The sequence below is a fragment of the Sturnira hondurensis genome, unplaced genomic scaffold (assembly GCF_014824575.4).
Source record: "Sturnira hondurensis isolate 20B ecotype Veracruz unplaced genomic scaffold, ASM1482457v3 Scaffold0006571, whole genome shotgun sequence".
Lineage (NCBI taxonomy): Eukaryota > Metazoa > Chordata > Mammalia > Chiroptera > Phyllostomidae > Sturnira > Sturnira hondurensis.
The window spans coordinates 3159271-3181256 of record NW_028079202.1 but is presented as its reverse complement, the minus strand read 5'-3'; the positions used below and the strand labels follow the sequence as shown (position 1 = coordinate 3181256).

Genomic DNA, 21986 nt, shown 5'->3' with positions numbered 1-21986 from the left:
ATCTTCTTACTATGGAAATGTTCCCTAAGAAGCCTTTTTTCCAACAAGTGCAGCTTAACTGTGTAGAATCAGCTGCATGGTAACCTTATACTGTCTACCCTAGCATGTAGAAAAAACTGGTGTTGTCAGCTCTGATGTCAGAGAAAGACCTTTGGAAAAATGGTCATTCAAAGTGTCATCTGAAAGGAGTATGGGTGGAGTGGAGTATGGTGAAGAAGAGGACCAAGCATGGAGGGAGACTTCAAAGCCTAGGTAACATTTGAGCTGAATGTTTATTAAGAATTAAAGTGCATGTACTAGGAAGAATGAGAGAGTGGTGCAAACCAATACAAACCACAGAAACAAAAGTTTGGATGCTGAAAACATGACATAGAAAAGGAGTTATGAGTAGTGCAGCCAGAGCTGTAGAGGAGGAGGCAGGGGGAAAAGATTGGGAGCCAATTGAGAAGTAAAACAGTATTCTCAGATCCTCACACTCATAATTTTTAAATTGCAAAATTCATATATCTAATAATTATATCTAATTGCCCAATCTCACCACTTGTCTACATCAGGGGACTGTTACACAACAATTGTATAACAGCAAAGCAATTAAAAGTATTCAGTATTATTCTTAGTAAGAGAAATACTCCTTGCTTGTGATATCTAATGCTATTGAGATTTAATTTAATTTAATTTTAATATACATAAAAAAAAGGTGTTCTAGTCAATGTGATGTGTCTTTAAATACCAGAAGTACGGCTTTTGAATAATTGAGGTAGAATTGGGAAAAAATGCAAAATGGTGTTTGCCAAAGGCAGGTGTTCTTTTCTTACTCTTTTGTCATAGTGCTTATGATAATGGAAAAGAATATTTCCACACTAGCTTTATTTCTGCACTTTGTGTTTGCTTATCTAACTTCATATTTCATAGTCAGCTCCAATTTAGTGCCCAGCACATACACAAAACTTTTAATCAACTTTGATGGTCTGCTTGAAATTGGCATACAGTGACCACAGCTATATACACATGCCTACAGATTGTGTGATATTTGCTAAGTCTTTTCTGTGTTTAAGATGCTGAGCTAAGTCCTACTAAGAATGGAGCGGGAGACTTCTGGCCAAGGTGGAGGTGTAGGTAGGTACACTTTGCCTGCTCACACAACTAAAAGGAGGACAACAACAAATTAAAAACAGAAAATAACCAGAACTGCCAGAAAATCTAACTGTATGGAAGTCCAACAACCAAGAAAGTAAAGGAGCAACATTCATTCAAACCAGTAAGAGAAGCAGAGAGAGGCAGCCAGGGTAGAGTACTGGAGGCCAGGTGGCAGCTGGTGGAATGGGAAGTCCCAAATTTGTGTGTGGATAAACCCAGAGGAACAACTGGAGAGCAAAGCAGACCACACAACCCAGGGTTCCAGCTTGGGGAAATAAAACCTCAAAACCTCTGACTGAAAAAACCTGTGAGGGTTGAGGCAACTGGAGAAACTCCCATCCTCCCAGGAGTGTTCCTTGAAGAAACCCACAGGATCTTAGAATGTACACAAACCCACCCACTAGGGTATCAGCAACAGAAGGGCCCAATTTGCTTGTGGGTAGCAGAGGAAGTGACTAAAAGTAGGAGGAAAACTAAGCAGCAGCATTATTTCCTCTTGGACCCCCTTGCCCACATGCAGCACCACAGTGCAGCAAAGTGGATTTCCTCATTTTGGTGCCTAAGGTTCTGCCTCTTACTAAGTAATAGGCATGCCAAGAAAAAAAAATATAGCCTAAATGAAAGAACAGATCAAAGCTCCAGAAAAAATACAACTGAAAGATGAAGAGATAGCCAACTTCTCAGAGGCAGAGTTCAAAACACTGATAATCAGTATGCTCAACAGAATTGGTTGAGAATGGTCACAAAATAGAGGAAAAAGTAAAGGCTATGAAAAGTGAAACAAAGGAAAATGTACAGGGAACCAACAGTGAAGGGAAGGAAACCAGGACTCAAATCAATGGTTTGGAGCAGAAAGAAGAGATAAACATTCCACCAGAACAGAATTAAGACACAACAATTTAAAAAAATGAGGAGAGATTCAGGAACCTCTGGGACAACTTTAAACATTCCAACAGGTGAAACATAGGGGTGCCAGAAGAGGAGCAAGAGATAGAAATTGAAAAAAAAAAGAAGGAGAAAGTCCCCACTCTGGCACTCTGGCAAAGGAAATTGACTTTCAGGAAGTCCAGGAAGCTCAAAGAGTCCAACAAAAGTTAGACCCAAGGAAGCACACACCAAGGCACATGATAATTACATTAGCCAAGATTAAAGATAAAGAGAGAATCTTAAAAGCAGCAAGAGAAAAGGAGACACTTTCCTCCAAAGGAGCTCCCATAAGACTATCAGCTGATTTCTCAAAAGAAACCTTGCAGGCCAGAAGGGACTGGGAAGAAGTATTTGAAGTCATGAAAGGCAAGGACCTACATCCAAGATGACTCTATCCAGCAAAGCTATCATTTAGAATGGAAGGGCACGAAAAGTGCTTCCCAGATAAGGTCAAGTTAAAGGAATTCATCATCACTAAGCCTTTATTACATGAAATGTTAAAAAGACTTAAGTAAGAAAAAGAAGATGATCAAAACTATGAACAGTAAAGTGACAACAAACTCACAGCTATTGGCAACCAAACCTAAAAATATATAAACAAAACAAAAATGAATTAAACAAACAACTAGAACAAGAACATATTCACAGAAATAGAGATCACATGAAGGGTTATCAGTGGGAGGGGAAAGGGGAGGGAGAGAGAAAACATACAGGAAATAAGAAGCATAAATCATAGGTACAACATAAATGGGGAGGTTAAGAATAGTGTGGGAAATAGAGAAGCCAAAGAACTTATATGTATAGCCCATGGACATGAACTAAAGTGGGGGAATGATGATGGGAGATGGGTACAGGGTGGAGGGGAGTAAAGGGGAGAAAACAATGAGACAACTGTAACAGCATAATCAATAAAATATATTAAAAATAAAAAGTAAATATAATAATTAGAAAAATATCTTCTGCTTCTACCATTTATTGGCACAAATAATGTTGTGGGCATAGTGCTAACTACTTTATGTACATTATCTCAATAAATTCTTACAACAAGAATGGAAGTTGTAGATGGTGAACCAAAATCTGAGCTGTTACAAGTGATTCCCCTAGGTACATGGATGTGTAGTAGAGTCTATCAAGTTCCACACACTAATTGGGTAGCACTAACTTTTCTGTTCAAGTGAAGAGTTTGCTGTGAAAGGAAATAGAATGTGTACCTGGGATTATTCTTTGGAGCAGTCTGTGAATACTAGTTTAGAGAGTTAAGTTTGTGCACGTATGAGTGTTTCTGGTATTTTTTCCTATAAAATTTGGGACATTTAGAATTTTCAGCAGGAAAGGCTTATCACATGTACATATTATCTGAGGGTCCCATAAAAGAGGCTTGGCAGATGGAAAGCAGAAGCCCAATGATGAGTGTAATTAAAATGCACAAGAAATAAGAAAAGAAAAAATGGACAGGGGTGCTTTGGACCTAAGACTCATCTGAATTCTAAACTGATTTTTTTTTAAATATCAGAAATCAAAGTTGCAAACATTTTTTGAAATCCAAAGCTGAGAAATGCGTCATAAAGTATATGCCAATTTTGACGGAGTAGGTAAAAATCAACAGGGAATTACTGTCATCCACCAAGCAGTAGAGAAATTGTTAACAGGGGTTTAAAAAGGTAGAAAAAAGGAAGAGAAGAGTTACAGAGAAAGCACATAGTCACAGAGATGGCTCATCCTAGGTATCCCTTCTGGAATCCAGGCACAAGAGCAGAACCCTCCAGGCTATTTGAGCACTTGTTGCTAGTCATTCCAAGAAAGGAACCAGGCAACCTACACAGGGCTGCAGACCGATTCACCATGCCATGGTAAGGGCCAGGACAGAGAGACAAAACCTGTGTGGTTACATCCTTGTTGTCTCTAAACTCAAAGAGTATTAACTAATTAGACTTCAACTTCTTAGCGATCAAGTTTTGATCAAAGGTGTTCCTATAGTGCTAGACATGAGTCTATACAAAGGAAACCTTAACTCCCTGCACACTTTAAAGTTCTTACTTGGCGAGTCCAGATTTCTCATTGGTTTTCAATGTGGTTTCCATAAAACTGGGCATTTGTGGTTTATTTGTGTTTTTTTAAGAAGAGAGACTAAAATTAGTCCTGGGCTGAGGAATGGCTCACTTACTAAGAAATCTAGTCTGTTACTTTCCAGCCATAGCCTTATTTCTCCTGCACTGAAAGCTAATGCCATAAGATAAAATATGTTCTATTAAATTGGATAGATTTAAGTAAAACTATGTGATGTGCTTTCGTCAAAGGGAATGGAAACAATTCTTCAAAGAAGAATCAGTTTGCAATTGTAACAGACAATGTTTTTCAAATTTAGCTGCAATTCACCAATGGCACTTTTTTGTCTGAAATAATTGATCTAAGGAGCAATTCTCTACTTTAAACAGTGTTCTCCTTTAGGTTGGGTTTTCTAGAGTAGGAACACTACTCCATGGGGCCCCTGATTCTTGCAGTTTTTATTTTGTAAACTACTTCACAAGTAAAATTGTTTTTCTACGAAAATTTTGTGATTTTATAATAGAAAAGGATGTTTTATTTTTCTTTGAAAAAACTGTTCTTCCTTTGAGCAATTAGTTTATGGTAATGCATAATTAATCATGTATATTATATGTTGTATCTTAGTTGAAAAATAACTCTATCTCAAGCAAATACAGATTGCACTTAGTTTTTGTTATTTGTAATAAATTTCCTGAAGACTGAGAATCAAGCTAAGCACTCAGTTTCTTCCAAAATTTCTGGGGAATATACAAGTTGAGATCTTAATAAAATTGAAAGGAAAACTAACAAAGAGTAGTTGTTGACATCAAGATCTGTACCCCACACCTTGAGCATAACTCTCTGCTGAGGCACAGACATCCCGAAATCCACCTAATAAATGCTCACCGCAAGGTATAGCTGGTCCATAATGACAAGTTTAAGATCTTTAGGCTCTGGTTATTGTGAGTTCATGACAACATTTCCCAAGGTTCTCATCAAAATGAGAAAATAAGGATGGTGCAGTAAATTTTTCATGAACATTAACATGTTTCATTTAATGGAGTGTTTGGTAAATATGAAATTGTCCTTTTATTAAATCTGTTTCTCTATAATTATAGTTGATAGTAGAATGCTTGCTAACATTGTTATTTTACATTCTTACTTGGCAAAATGAAAGATTGTCAATCTTTTGTTGGTTCCATTTTTTTATCTTTGAAACCGCAGTAAACAGCAAAAGCCTGGAATGAGAACAATTACTGTAAAGATACTAATGGGAACTTCAGTGAATTTTTTCCCCTCTAGCATCAGGGATTAAAAAAACATAGGCAAAACCCACTATCTTGTTTTTTTGTATCTTTGTTTGATTTTAAGAGGTCAAGTAGCAAGGGTTCTGTGAGCTGGAGAAACTTCTCTAACATCTAACACATTTTAGAAGATAAATGTGGTATCTTGATTTCAATCAGTCAGCAAAGAACTAAATTAAAAAGATCACTGACTACTAAAATACACATTACAGCATGGTCCTAAAAGTAGCACTAATACACCTGTCATGCTTTAATCCTCCCTCAGTCTGAGTCCATTTTAGTTAACTATTGGCCAAAAGTGAATTAACACAGTTATTTTATAAAGCATTTCTAGATCCTACCCTGGCTGGTATGGCTCAGTGGTTTGAGTGCTGGCCTGTGAACCAAAAGGTCACCAGTTTGATTCCCAGTCAGGGCACATGCCTGGGTTGTGGGCTGGGTCCCCATTTGGGGGAGCATGAGAGGCAACCACATGTCAGTGTTCAAACATGGATGTTTCTCTCCCTCTCTTTCACCCTCCCTTCTCCTCTCTCTAAAAAAATAAATTAAATATTTTTTAAAATATTTCTAGATCCCTCTATCTTTTTGCATAAACTTTCATGCTTACATCACAGAGAAACACTGTTTGTAATCAAGTTACTGGTATTCTAGAATAAGCTAAAGGTAATGAGGACCTAATAATACTTGAAAAGTATCATTTGTGGTCTGACACCATTTGGAGAAAACACAGGGTGACTGGGAGATGTATGCTGTGTGTGGTACCTTTAAATTTCTGTTGTTTTCTGTCTCTTTTTCCCTTTCCAGTGAAATCAGATGAGTTACAGACAATCAAGAAAGAACTAACGCAGATCAAAACAAAAATTGACTCCTTGCTAGGGCGCCTGGAGAAGATTGAAAAGCAGCAGAAGGCAGAGGCAGGTAAGTGAGCAGGGTGTGGCCACAGATGTGCCAGAATGAAACCAGAGACACTGTCAATCACAGAGACAGGCAGAGCCAGAGGCACTGGCAGGACTTAATAGAGTTTAATACAGATCCACCATAAGGTCTATAAGGCTATGGTTGCAACAGTGGGATATGATCTTTCACTTTTCAGAGAACATGTGCCAATTTGTTTAAAATTCATATATTAAAAGGAAAAGTAAAAATGTATGTTGATGTTAATAAGTAATAGTTGGATCTTAGTTGAAAGTTGATATCTCAATATCAAATAATATTTTTTAAATATTTTATTTATTTATCTTAAGAGGGAGAGGGAAGGAGAGAAGTATCAATGTATGGTTGCCTCTCAAGTGTCCCCTGCTGGGAACTGGCCTGCAACCCAGGCACATGCCCTGACTGGGAATCAAGCCGCGATTGTGTGGTTCGCAGGCCCGCGCTCATCCACTAAGCTACACCAGCCAGGTCAATATCAAATAATCTTTAAGAAAATAAAGTCAATTCATGAAATAATGCTATTAGGCTATAAATAAAATTCTATGTAATTAAATTAACTGCAACAAAATTTAACAGATTTCACAACCATGATTATGAAGCTCAACTCCCATGACTGCAACCTGCAAAATTTTAGGACCCAGTTTAGAATCTCACCACCCACAATGTCCCTGAGTCCCTGGCCACCACAGCCAAGTCACCGATTACATGTTTTACCACATCACGTCTCCTCTGATTTATCAATTCTGACCTTAATTTTTAGTTGTCTTCTCATATGATTCTAATGCCCTTTTCCTATGTCTACAGATATTGTTTAGAATCACAAAATATGAGAACTGGGATAAACCTGGACGTGCCCCAGTACCCATGCTGACATTCAGTTGTGCAGCTTTAGGTCCTCTGAGGCTCCTTAGAGACAAGAAGAGGTTAGAGGGCATAGGAGGTGGATGAACCTGTGTCTCTCCAGTCTAGCCTTTGCTCCCAGATGGGTAGTGTCACCTCCATCTGTTTTATCCACTGGGATTCAACATACAACTTCATTTGTAAAAAGTTTCACTTAAAAAATAAATAATACAGTTTTGAAAGCCATTGCTGCAATCTAGCCGCCTCACTTTCCCAAGAAAAAACAAAGCTTTAAGGAAGCAAACAGATTTTTCTACAACCACATAACCAGTTAATGATAGACCTGGTCTCCAGCCCAGATCTTGTGGATAAGTCCACTCTTCTTTCCAATTTGTAGTGTCAATCTCAGATGCTACCAAAACCTTGTCCCAGGATTGCTGTACCATGAGGCTACCTGGGAAGTCTTCCCTAGGGAGAACCTGCTGGGATGTGGCCCCTGAGCTATGTATTACACAGAGAAGCCAGCCTTTTGTTGAGTGTGTTGAGAGCTGAGGACAAAGCAAACCTCTGATGAGGCACATGAGGCCTATGAGAGATAGGAATAAATTAGGGCTCAAATGCCTCCCACTGCTGCCCAAGGCTCACTCAAATGAGCACAGTGACTGCCTCACATTGTGAGAAATGACAAGGCATCCTATGGAAGTTCTATCTCACAGTCACACACTGGGTAAAGGCTCCAGTGGGAGACACCTGAGATTGGTAGTGACACAGACATATCCAGGCAAATGAGCATTTCCTGCCAGGTTCCTGCCACTCGTCTACCCAGCACATGGCAGTCTCCCTGACTTGTTTTAAGTTCACATGAATGACAAATGAGAGAGAAAACAAAATCACGTTTATTAAAAATTTCTATTTTAAATACATTTTCTACTGAGCAAAGATACACTGCCTATACTTCTTACCAGAGAAATGCAGGCTTTAGGAAGTTTGTCACATGTCCGTAGCAGTGATCTAAAGCATTTCTGGAACCAGAATATTCTGTGATGTTCCTTAAATCAATATTTTCCTTTGAGGAACTTCTGTGAAATTTGTTGTTATGTAAAACAACTCCTAGAGCAAAGGACATTAATAAGCAATTTCCACTTCAGTTTAAAGGATTGTGGAGAATTCATTTAAATACAAATCACCTCAAAGAGAAAATGTGATACTTTAGTCCATCTTATTAGACCATCTGCTTTCCTGCAATGAATAATACCTTCCACATCTCTTTTTTGGGAGATCTTCTGTCAGCATAACACTAAAATTCAAAGCTTGCATTTCCTTTTCATGAGAGACTCAGTATCCCCCATTAAATTTAAAGGGCACTTATTTTCATGCTTATTTGGTTGTAATCTAATTGTTTGGTAGCTAACACTGACTTTTATTATTACTGTTATATTCATCTCTCATTCCCAATTTACTCTTAGTCATTTAATGATGAAAGTTTTCAGCATAGAAGTAGTTGCAGAAAGGAGATTGTGGGGCAAGCCCCCCAACACAGACCTTTCCTGGAGTTCAAGTTTCAGAGTGCCAGCTTTTCTTCTGTTTTGTTGGAAGTGAATTCCTAAGCTAGCAGGAGTAATTATAATGAAGTATAATTACAATATTTTGGATTCTCTGTACCTTAAACTGCTTCTAGTAGATATTAGTGTGGTATTCAGTTTCTTCCTTTGGGATTAGAAACTTCCCAAGAAAAATGTCATGTCTTCTCTTTCTTTTTAATTCTCCCTCTATTATCTGCTACATCCTAGGCAGGACTGAGCAAGTCTTTGACTTCTCTTGAGGTCTCATGGCCTTCCTGTGTAAGCTAGAGGAATGGGTTATAGAGTCAAATGTATTCCCAACTGTTAAATTATAATTAGCGTGAATCCACCATGCTTTTGTTAATTCTTCCAATGGGTAATTCAAATAACAACTTTGGAATGTAGTGACTATGTACCGAAAACAACAAATACAAATAACAGTTAACATCAGGTTACCCTATAATTGTAGCTGGGTGATTTTTTCTAGAAAAACCCACATGTAAATTGTCACATTTTTGTGGTTTACATAGTGATGTTAAATGACTCAAAAGAGTGAAAGGAGAGAAAAGGGAAACTAAAGACCGGGTATTGTACAGTGGATACAATTAATTATTCCATTGTTGACCACATTGTTTTTTAAATCACCTTTCAGGCATACAATCTTTGCTATTAAAAGGTGATTAAACATTATTTAGTTCCATTTTATTCTCAGGGGTAAGCCTAGTATATGGCCAGTCAATCTCTCTTGGACAATTCCAATGATAATGGATAATGTTAATGTTAGTGTTAGACCTAATAATTAGAGAGGTTACCAGAGTCCTACTGGATAGATTCATCCTGCCATATGCTTGGTAAAAGATACAAAATTGATACAGATACAAAGTCTAAGATACATAGATGTCCAAGAATGGAATACTATAAATAAATGTTGAAATATATGGTTTCTTTAGAAACATTGGACTTTCAATACTGCTACTCACTTTATACATGGTGTACACTTTAAAGTTTGTTAATATCTTTATGCCTCCAGTAAATGCATTGATGTCATTTGCTTGGTCACACCTGTGTCTCAGATACCTGTGGTAGGTTTTCTTTTCTGAGCCAAATATACTTTGATTTCACTTGGTTTAGTTATCATTTTCATGTCCCTGGAAGCCAAGCTTAATATCTAATTTGTTATAAATGCAACAGTCAATTAAATATCTAATAATAGCTATAACATCCTTACCTTTCCACAACCTTTGAACAGAGAGTCAATATAATTAATTGTCCCACAGATTGTCAACTTAGCTGCATTCAAATTTTGCCCACATCTTCTTTTCTACAGATATCTCTCAGTAATTTCTTCAGTTGCTTCTCACTTAATGAGTTTTGCATCTTGAACCACCGCCATCTCTCTTCTCTGACCATTCTGTAGTTTGCCAACCACAGATTGTGGCTCTCAAAGGGAAGATGCCACTCCAATGTGAGCTGACTGCTGCCTATAATGGAACTATGTTTCTGTTCTGATACCCTACCACCATTTACAGTTTGAATCTATTGTTGATGCTTCTGATTAGAGATGTTGGAGTAATCACACATATTGAGCTCTGCTCCCTTCTGAAACTGCATTAAAATTATGATGGGATTTTTAAAATGAAAATCCCTCATTTTAAGGAGAATAGACACAAAGCTAAAGAAGTCAGACAGCAGATGGGGACCTCACTTAGCACATCTGAAAAATGCCTGCCTCATTTTAAGGAGAATGGCACAAAGCTAAAGAAGTCAGACAGCAGTGGACCTCACTTAGCACATCTGAAAAATGCATGCCTCATCTTAGTCACTGAATTCCCCCAAATTTCAGCATTAAAAGCATCATATTCCTCAAGAAATGAGAGAGAAGCCTGGCTGGTGAAGCTTAATGGATTGAGCACTGACCTGTGAACCAAAGGGTTGATTCCCAGCCAGGGCACATGCCTGGGTTGAGGGCCAGGTCCCCAGTAGGTGGCATGTGAGATGCAACCACACATTGATGTTTCTCCCCCTCTTTCCTTCTCTTTCCCTTCTCTAAAAATAGATAAATAAAATCTTTTTAAAAAGAACAAAGAGAGAAAATGGCAGAAAATCTGTTGAGGAAACAAACTTCTAGTATTGTTTTTCCAGCTGTTCCTGACCCAGTAGAAGGCTGGTGAAGTATCTCTTAAACCATTACTGTAGAAATTCCAAGAGTTTTCTCCCCATTATGAGCCAGATTATGGGCAGGCACTGGAAAAGCTCTTGACTGGAAATATGAGCAGCCTGAGAGAAAGCATTTAAAGATACTGGCATGGGCACAACCCAAGGAAATGGTCAGCCAGATCACCCATGCTTACAACACTGCCAGTCAATACTCTCATAACCCACTGTAACCATGCACTGACAAGAATTGTCAGACAGAAGAAAAGATATAACATAAAAAGCAAATACCAATAAATAAAAGATAAATTGGAAGAAACCAAGATTGTGCAGGAAGAATTTTTGAAAATAAAACCCATTGATTAATACCCTCTGAGGGAAAGAGAAGAGATCACATTCATGAAACAAGTATGTGAAACATAAACTGAGTGTTCAGATGGCAGGTAAAAGAGCTTTTCAGAAATTGACATATGATGGAACAAATAAATAACTCAACACAGGACTGGAAGATAAATTGGAGAAATTCTCCCAGAAAATATGGAAGAAAACAGAAGTGGAAAATAGAAGGCAAGCGAGTCAGGACTGTGTGACAGAGAACTGAATCCTCAGCCTCCTAAGTATAATGTCAACAGATAGTGCACAGACTGATCAAGAAGTAGCAATATAGCCATGGCCAGTGTAGCTCACTTGGTTGGAGTGCTATCCCATAACCAGAAGTTTGCAGGGTCAATTGCTGGTTAGGGCACCCACGTAGGTTGTGAGTTTGATCCCCAGTCCAGATGAGTATGATCCCAGGTCTGGTGCATATGAAAGGCAGCAAATTGGTGTTTCTCTCTCACATCTATGTTTTTCTCTTCCTTCCTCTCTCCCTTTTTCTGTCGCTAAAAAAGCAATAAAATTATCCTCAGGTAAGAAATTTAAAAATTACCAATATAAACACATTATATAGAATTATAAGAGGGTTGCCCAAGGTGGTTGGAAGATGGCAATGGAGTAGGAGGGAGCAGATTCCACTTCCCCCTACACACAGGAGGAAAACCTGTCTGACCTATGGAGAAATAGAGCAAACAGCCAAAAGTACCCCAGCATATATGAAAATAAGAGACCAGAAATTATAGTGGACACTAAAAATACAGAAGGTAAGGAGACTACTGCAGGACAATAAGGTCCCGGGAACCACCATGGGGACCCGGATGTAGTCCCAGGCCTGGCGCCAGGTACCAGGCACCTGGTGCTGAGTCTACAATGGACTCTTGGGAGCCAAGGGCCTGCCTCAGGGTCCTTGGGAGAGAGCCGGATCATCTTCTCCCTGGCTAAGCAGGGTTTGAGCAGCACCAGGAGAGACTTTGTTGCTTGAAGTCGCAGAGAGGGCAATAAAAACAAAGAGGCAAACACACAAGGGCCATGATCACCCGCAGAGTCTGTGGTCACCAGCTTGGGAGAGTTGAATGCTACGCAGTGACAAGCACTGACCCTGATAGTCACTGGTCTGGCTGGAGAATTTGGATATACTGAATGACAGGTAGGAGGAATTTCTCAAAAAGTAAAACTGTTTGGGGGATTCTCCTACCACAGCAACTCGGCTTACTACCCACCCAGTCAGGCAGCAATCCTGTGGTTGTGCAGAAATCCCTGCATTTCCCGATAGCACTGGGAAGGGGTCAGGGTTCACACCCAAACCCGCAGGATCCAGGCAGTCTGATTGGCGCATGTGCCCACCCACACCCCAGCCAAGGCATGACCCCTAGGGAAAGAGCTCTCTAAAGAAGACCTGGATCGCCTGCCTGGGGCGCTAGGGAGAGGCACCAGACTAGCTCTCAGGAGAGTGCTTGCAAGACTGGCTGAATACACAAGAAAGGCCACACCAATCACCCCTCAGCCTGCTGCAGCCAGCAAGACCAGAAAAACCGGTTTGGCCAGTTTGAAACAAACAAGAGGTATTTTCTAACTATTTTTTTTAATTTTTATTATTATTTTATATTTTAATACCTTTTTCCTCTCTTTCCTTTTTTCTTCTTTTACTTCTTCTCCCTTTTTTCCAATTTTATTTCTTCTTCCTCCCTTCCCCTGCCTTTTTTTTTTAAATACTCACAAGTGTGATAAAACACCTGGAACTGTGAAAGGACCAGAACTGGAACCAAAAAGGGGGCATCCCAATAGCTGAGACAGTGAGACAAATTTCACTTTGCTATTGCAGAGAGACTACAAGCTATTGCATATTTGTATTATTATTTTTTGTTCATTATTCTTACATCTTTGGTTTCAATAATATTTTTGTATTCCTCTTCTTTCTGTATAGTCTTCTTTGCTTGGCTGGTTATATTGTATCATTTGACAAGTTTCCCCTGTTCTCTCTTCCACAGTGTATTACAAATTTACTATCCTTCACATCATTTGTATTTCTTTAGCACACTACACAAAGGTCTATACCTCCTATTTATGTTATCCAGATCAGATAGATACTGTCATATTATTGTTGCTCTAATATTATTGAAAATAATAGCTGTTCCATAAAATTGTAAAGACTTCACAACACCCCTCCAGGATCTTAGCCCACTTCACAGTTCCTGGACTCTATTACTCTAGTGGTTAACTCTATTCTCTCACACACTACACCTATTTACTATCCTTTACTCTCACCTTACCTCAGAATCTGACCTCCCACAAACTAACTGCTTTCTAGATCCAACTCACAAGCCTTCCCTCACTAGTAAGAGTCTTATCTTCTGTCCATCATTCCTTAAAAGTGGCTAGTTGGGTTGAAGATCACGGTTAACACTATAGATAGCCAAAGGATCTCCTATCTCTTCTCTACTGGCTACTACTGTAAATATCATAGACTACTCTCCTGCTGTCATAAACTATTTTGCCTTCCACTCAAAATGACCACGAAAAAGAATAAGTGAAAGCGATAAACACTAGAATACCCACTGAAAGAGGAAACCCAACAACAAAGGAACCACCAGCACATACAACAGAAGAGAGTGAAGGAGGGAGTGGAAACCACAGAAACCTCAATCCAAGACCTATCTGGAAATACAATTAATAGTGGAGAAACTACCCAGTACAAACAACTGAACAAGAGTAAAAGAGAATCCTCAAAACCTTGTACACACAGAAGAACTACCTTCAACACAATGTGCCCTCACCAGCACAACAAATTACAAGAGGTGGTGGACAGAGTGACCATCAGTTATCCAAGGGAAGGACCCACAAAAGAAAAACCCAAAAATGTTCAAAACCCAAAGACAAAAACAGAGGCAACTTAAAGGACACCCCAAAACCAGTGAGCTTGGGAGATCAGGGAGACCACAACACTAAATCTCACAGGTATTCTACCACAGAAGTTCACACCCTAAATTCAAGGAGCCAGGACAAATCAGTTTAAGAAGCTGAAGCTAACAAGAAGAGTCTCATAAACAATACAGGCCTATTGAGTCTCATAGCAATACAGGCCTACCTTTAAAAGATAGAAAAATTTCGAACAAACAACCTAACCCTACGCCTACAAGAATTCGAGGAAATATAACAAAGACAGCCGAAAGCAAGTAGAAGGAAGGAAATAACCAAGATCAAAGCAGAATTCAATGACATAGAGACTAAAGGCACAATTCTAAGAATCAGTAAACCCAGGGGCTGGTTCTTTGAAAAGGCAAACAAAATCAGCAAGCCTTTAAGCAGGCTCATCAAGGAAAGAAGAGGGAGGACCCAATTAAACACAATCAGAAATGAAAGAGAAGAGTTACACCTGACATCACAGAAATACAAAGCATTGTAAGAAATTATTATGAAGAACTGTATGCCAAGACATTTCAAAACCTAGGTGAAATGAACAAAATTCTAGAAAAATATCATCTTCCAAAATTCAATGAAGAAGAAGCAGAAAGCCTGAACAGACCAATAACAGCAGATGAAATTGAAGCAGTAATAAAAAAAAAAAACCTCCCCCCCCCAAAAAAAAAAAGTCCTGGACCTGATGGTTTCACAGGAAAATTCTAAAGAGCATTTAAGGAAGAGTTAATCCCAATCCTCCACAGACTATTCCAAAAATATCCAAAATGATGGAAGACTCCCAAACTCTTTTTATGAAGTCAGCATCATCCTAATCCCAAAACTAGATAGAGACACAACAAAGAAAGAAAATTTCAAGCCAACATTGCTGATGAACACAGATGATAAAATCCTCAACAAAATATTGGCTAATCGCATCCAACAATACATTAAAAACATCATACACCATGACCAAGCGGGATTCATCCCCCAGAGATGCAAGGATGGTTCAATATTCACAAATCAGTAAATGTAATACATCACATAAACAAAAGCAAAGACAGAAATCACATGATCATATCTATAGATGTGGGAAAAGCTTTTGATAAGGTACAGCACCCATTTTCTATAAAAACACTCAGCAAAGTGGGAATAGAGGGAGAATTCCTCAACATAATAAAGACCATATATGAGAGACCTACAGCCAACATCACACTCAATGGGCAGAAACTAAAATCTTTTCCACTAAGATCAGGAAGAAGGCAAGGTTGTCCACTTTCACCATTTCTATTCAACATAGTATTGGAAGTCTTAGCCACAGCAATCAGACAAGAAAAGGAAATAAAAGGCATCCAAATGGGAAAGGAGGAAACAAAACTGTCACTGTTTCCAGATGACATGATAGTGTACATGGAAAATCCTACAAACTCCAACCAAAAACTGCTCAACCTAATAAATGAATTTGGCAAACCAGCAGGATACAAAGTTAATATCCAGAGATCAAAGGCATTTTTGTATACCAACCATGAAACTGCAGAAGCAGAAATCAAGAAAACAATGCCATTTAATATAGCAAAAAGAAAAATAAAACACCTAGGAATAAACCTAAGGAGACAAAGGACCTGTGCTCATAAAACTACACCTCACTGGAGAAACAAATCAAGGAAGACACAAACAAATGGAAACACATACCATGTTCATGGATCAGAGGAATTAACATCATCAAAATACCCATACAACCCAAAGCAATTTACAAATTCAATGCAATACCTATTAAAGTACCTATGGCCTATTTCTCAGACATACAACAAACACTTCAAAAATTTATATGGAGCCACAAACAACCCCGCATAGCAGCTGCCATTTTGAGAAAGAATAGCAAAGTAGGAAGGATCACAATACCTGGTATCAAACTGTATTACAAGGACACTGTAATCAGCAGAGCCTGGTACTCTCATAAAAACAGGCACATGGACCAATGGAACAGAACACAGAGCCCAGAAATAAACCCAAGTTTCTATGGTCAATTAACATTTGATAAAGGGGGCACCAACTTAAGATGGAGTAAAAGTATTCTCTTTAACAAATGATGCTGGGAGAGGTGGACATGCAAAACAAAAAACAAACTTGAGCACCAACTTACACCATACACCAAAATAAATTCAAGATGGATAAAAGACTTAAATATAAGCTGTGACACCATTAAAGTCCTAGAGGAGAACATACACGGGAAAATCTCAGATATTTCATGCAGCAACATTTTTACTGATATGTCCCCTAGAGCAAGGAACATAAAGGAAACAATAAACAAATGGGATCTCATCAAAATAAAAAGCTTCTGCATGGCTAATGAAAACAGTATTAAACAGTATTAAAATAAAAAGAGAACCAACTGTATGGAAAAAACATATTCGCCAATGATACCTCAAACAAAGGTTTAATCTACAAAATATATGAAGAACTTACATGACTCCATGCTAAGAAGACAAGCAACCCAATTTAAAAATGGGCAAAGGACTTGAACAGACACTTCTCCAGAGAGGACATACAGAGGATCCAGAGACACATGAAAAGATGCTCAGTATTGCTAGCTATCAGAGAGATGCAAATTAAAACCATAATGAGATACCACCTCACACCAGTCAGAATGGCCATCAGAAACAAAGCAACAAACAAGTGTTGGAGAGCTTGTGGAGAAAAAGGGGACCCTAGTTCACTGCTGGTGGGATTGCAGACTGGTACAACCACTATGGAAAACAGTATGAAATTTTCTCAGAAAAGAAAAAAATAGATCTGCCTTTTCACCCAGCAATCCCAGTGCTAGGATTATATCCTAAGAACCCTGAAACGCTAACCCAAAAGTACCTATGCACCCCAATTTTCATAGCAGCACAATTTACAATAGCCAAGTACTGGAAGCAACCTAGGTGCCCATCAGGAAATGAATGGATCCAAAAACTATGGTACATTTACACAATGGAATTTTATGCATCAGAAAGAAAGCAGGAGCTCCTGCTCTTTGCCACAGCATAGATGGAACTGGAAAGCATTATGCTGAGTGAAATAAGCCAGGCAGTGACAGATACTATATGATCTCACCTTTAGCAGGGACCTAAACAACAAACAAACAAGGCAGCAAGATATAACCAAAGACACTGAAATAGAGAACAGGCTGACAGGGACCAGAGGGGAGAGGGGAGGGAATTTCAGGGGAAAGAGGACTAAGTGTTTACAAGAACAAGTATAAAAGGACACATGGACAAAAACTAAGGGGGGTGGAAATACCTGCTGCGGTCACCGGGCCCACGCGTTTCGGCCCACTGCACTCGAGTGTGCCACCGCCGTCAGCCCTTGCCCCCTGGGGCCTGCGTGGTCCGTCTCACTGTGCGTGAATGTGCGACCTCGATCAGTCTGCCCTGCACCCCAACTGGTTCCCAGCTGCCTGCGTGCCTGGGTCGGGGGACCTGTCCTGCCCGACCCTGCTCGCTGCTGGCTCCGCCCCTCTTACCCTCCCCGACGAATGGTTAGATGTAGTCGGACTTCTGTATAATTCAATTTTCTATCCTTTGGTTGTGTCTTTGTTTCTCCAAACCTTTGTTGTATTGAAACTTGGTTGTGGGAGAAGGCACAGTGTTTCCACCTATGCCTCCATCTTGGCAGAAGTCCTGTTTCCAGCCCTTCACTTTTAATCTGTGTAGGTCTTTTGTCCTGAGGTGTGTCTCTTGTCCGCAGCATATGTGTGAGTCATGCTTTCTTATCCATTGAGCTATTTTGATTTGTCTTTTGATTGGAGCATTTAATCAATTTACTTTTCAGGTTATTATTTAAGGTACTTATTTACTGCAATTTTTGTACCTGCGTTCTTCTCTCTCTCTTTCTTTCCTTTCCTTTCCTTTCCTTAAAGCAGTCCCTTTAGCATCTCTCACAGAGCTGGTTTGGTGGAGGCGTATTCTTTTAGACTTCTTTTGTCTCGGAAGCTCTTTTTTTGCCCTTCTATCGTGATTGAGAGCCTTGCTGAGTAAAGTAGCCTTGGTTGCAGGGCTCTGGTTTTCATTACTTGGAATATTTCTTGCCATTCTCTTCTGACTTGGAGTTTCTACTGGGAATTCAGCTGCTAGCTTTATTGGGGCTCCCTTGTATGTTACTTCCTGTTTCTCCTTTTGTGCCTTTAAGATTTTTTCTTTGTCTTGTAATTTTTCCATTTTAATGATGATGTGTCTTAAAGTGAGGCTCTTTGGGTTCCTCTTGATTTGGACTCTCTGCATATCCTGGACTTGTGTGACTTTTTCTTTCATCTAACAGAGAAGTTTTCCATCACTACTTTTTCAAACAGGTATCCTGTCCCATGCTCTTCTTCTTTTCCTTCTGGCATCCCTATAATTGTTTCATATTTCCTGAATTTCCCTTAATTCCTCTTCATGCTCTGTTTTTTCCTACTTTGTCCTGCAGCTCACTGATCCAATATTCTGCTTCATCAATTCTGCTTTTGATTTTATCTACTGTGTTCTTCAGTTCATATATTTTATTCTTCATTTCCTCTTTATCCTTATTGATAGTTTCTGTTTCCTTTTTCATGTTTATATCATTTGCAGTGAGTTCATTGTAGTTTCACTGTAGTGTCTGTTAATTCACTGTGAGCTTATTGAGCTTCCTGATAATCATTGTTTTGAACTCAATATCTGATAGTTGACTTGCCTTTATTTCATTTAGCATTCTTTCTGAGGCTTCCTCATTTCCTTTCATTTGAAGATTGTTTCTTTGCCTTCCTTTTGTTTGTGAGACTCTTCTTGTTAGCCTCAGATTTTGAAATTGATCTCTTCTGGCTCCCAGGATTTATGGTGTAAATTTCTGTGGTAGACTACCAGTGAGATTCAGTGGTCCTGTCTTCTTGTTCTCCCAAGCTCACTGGTCTTGGGCTGTCATTTATATTGCCTCTGTGTTTGTCTTTGGGCTTTGATTGGTGTTTATTGTTTCTTGGTAGGTTCTTTTCACTAGCTGGTTAACTGAGGGTAACTCTGTCTACCAGCTCTTGTCTTTTGTGGTGCTAGTGTGGGCAGGTTGTGCTGAAGCTGGTGCTTCTGTGTGTACAATGTTTTGAGGATTATCTTTTGCTCTTGTTCAGTTGTTTTTACTGGGTAATTTCTTCACTATTTAGTTGCATTTCCAGCTAGGTCCTGTATTGAGTTTAGTGTGGCTTTTACTCCCTCCTTCACCTTCTTCTATTTTTATGTGTTGGTAGTTCCTTTGTTGGTGGGTTTCCTCTTTCAGCAGATATCCTGGTATTCACAGTTTCCACCTACCTATTTGATTTTTCAATGTTCTCTACAATTTTTGGTTTCCTATTTTCATATATGCTAGAGTACTGTTGGCTGTTTTCACTGTTCCTCCCTAGATCATTTAGGTTTTTCTCCCGTGTTTAGTGGGAAGTGGAGTCAATATACGATTCTTGATGATAAATAGTGATTAATTATTTGACCTGAACAATTTATCTGGACAAGAAATCAATGTAAATTTAACTCAAAAACTATTTAGAATCTTTTATGATAATGTGTTCGTGTGGCATTTATAGATTAAAAAACATTCACCTTGTTCTTCATTTAAGAATATTACAACTTTTTGAAAGACTTCTTATGCTCATCTTTTAGAGAAGAAAAGTACAGTTAACAGGGCTAGCAATTAACAAACATATTTATCTCAAATGCTATACCCTCTTTAATATCTTATATTATCCCTCCTCTGTATAAAATATTCAGTGAAGGCTATAGAGCACATCAAAATATGTCTGAAAATTGACTTGTAGTTTTCATTTCACAAAAGACCGACACCTATATTGTCCCCTTTGAAGGCAATAGCTCACGTTTCAAGGAAACTTCAACACTCATGACAATACAAAAGACATGGAACTAATTATAAGAGCCTTTGATCTGGGCATCAGTTGATCAAAAGAGGAGAGAGCGCATTCAGCTAGCACGATCAGCAAAGTTAGCTTGAACCCCAGAGATAACTAAAAAAAATCATACTCAAAGCTAAATGAGGACTATGCATCTTTAAGGTCCAGTCCCAATAGGTTCTCTGAAAATCTGCTATGCTGCTTTGGCTACAGATTTTTGTAGAAGAAAAAAACAGAATATTGCTTTCAACTTCAAAAAAATGATGGTTGTTAGAAAAATATTTCTAAAACTACTAGAGAAGAAATGGGTATGTAGACCAAGTGAATTTCCAATATAATATCAATTTTAAACAAGAGTCCATTTATGTTATTAACAAAAAATACAATAAACTAAAATTGAAAAAGTTGGCCTTTAGGAAGTGTCGTAGGTTTGGAACAGTTTTCAATTTACAGTTGATCCTTAAATAATACAGGGGCTACAGGTGCTAACCACCCCCCATGCAGTCAAAAATTCACATGTGACTTTTGACTCATCAAAAACTTAACTATAGCCCTGGATGAGTGTTTCAGTTAATTGGAGCATTGTCTGGTTCACCAAAAATTTGTGGGTTCCATCCCCAGTCAGAGCACATACCTGTGTTATGGGTTTGGTCCCTAGTCAGGAGGCAACCAATTGCTATTTCTCTCTCACATCAATGTTTCTCTCTCTCTCTCTCAAATCAATAAACATGGCCTTGCATGAGGATTTAAAAAACTGTAGCTATAGTAATAACCTATTTGTGACTGACCTATAACACAAATGGTTAACATATATTTTGCATGTTATATGTATTATATACAGTATTCTTACAATAGAATAAGCTACAGAAAATGCTATTAAGAAAGTTATAAGAAAAATAAAGTACATTTACAGTATTTTATGTGTTTATTTTAATAATCCACCTATAAGTGAACCCACACATTTCAAACACATATTGTTCAAGGGTAAACTGTATGGAATAACTGCCTGATCCCAAACCTCCACATCTCTCTCTTTCTTGAAATATCAACCTCAGGACTTGAGAGCCAGGGCATTTGAACAAGCAACATGATCACCTAGAGAGGCTAGAAATGAGTGGTTAGGTAATAAGTACAAAAAACACTCTTAGGATAAAGAGAGTGGAGGGCCAAACCAGAGTATCCAAACTATTGTGCAGTCCAAAGCACAAACACTGGCAGAGGCAATAGGGTAGAGCCAAAGGTGTGATTTATGGTGGAGGGTTCCAGAGTTTCCAGTGCTCAAACCAGTCTGCCCATCACAGCTTTTTCTCAGAGGGTGCTGGTTATGGGTGTGTAGGTCAGCCAGCAGAAGTTAAAGTCTAAACTTGTAGAGGGCAGTGTGACATGTGGAAGGAAGATGAGATGAATGAAGCATAGCAATTTTGTCTGGGAGATTTTGGTTGTTTCTTATTAAAATATATTTGACATATAACATGGTATAAATTTAAGGTTTTTTGCTCAAATCCTCAACTTTTTTTTATTCATCTTTAAATTTTTAATTACCTTTAGAGGGGAAGGGAAGAAGAGAGGGAGAGAAATATCAATGTATGGTTGCTTCTCATGTGTCCGCTGCTGGGAACTGGCCTGCGACCCAGGCATATGCCCTGACTAGGAATCGAACCACGATCTTTTGTTTCACAGGCCTGCCCTCAATCCACTGAGCTACACCAGCCAGGGCTTCAAATTCTCAACTTCTAGTCACCCTCTCCTACTATCATCTGCTCTCTTTCTTTTTAGTGGTTGGAATAATTAAGTTCTAGTCTCTTAGCAAGTTTGATGACTGTAGTACCATATTGTCTTTATTCATTCTATTGTGCATTAGGTCTCTAGGGCTTATTTACTACTTGTTGCAAATTTGTAAAATTAAATAACATCTGTCCTACCTTCTCCCCAACCCCCAGGTCC

At 38.8% G+C, this 21986-nt stretch overlaps 1 protein-coding gene across 1 annotated transcript in view; it reads left to right on the top strand.

Annotated features, from left to right (window-relative positions):
• Nucleotides 1–21986, top strand: part of RALYL (RALY RNA binding protein like) — a 241752-nt gene that overhangs the window by 176667 nt on the left and 43099 nt on the right. Inside the window, exon 6 of the mRNA XM_037050234.1 lies at nt 6198–6311. Coding sequence (XP_036906129.1) covers nt 6198–6311 — 114 coding nt within the window. The remainder of the gene's footprint in view (nt 1–6197; nt 6312–21986) is intronic.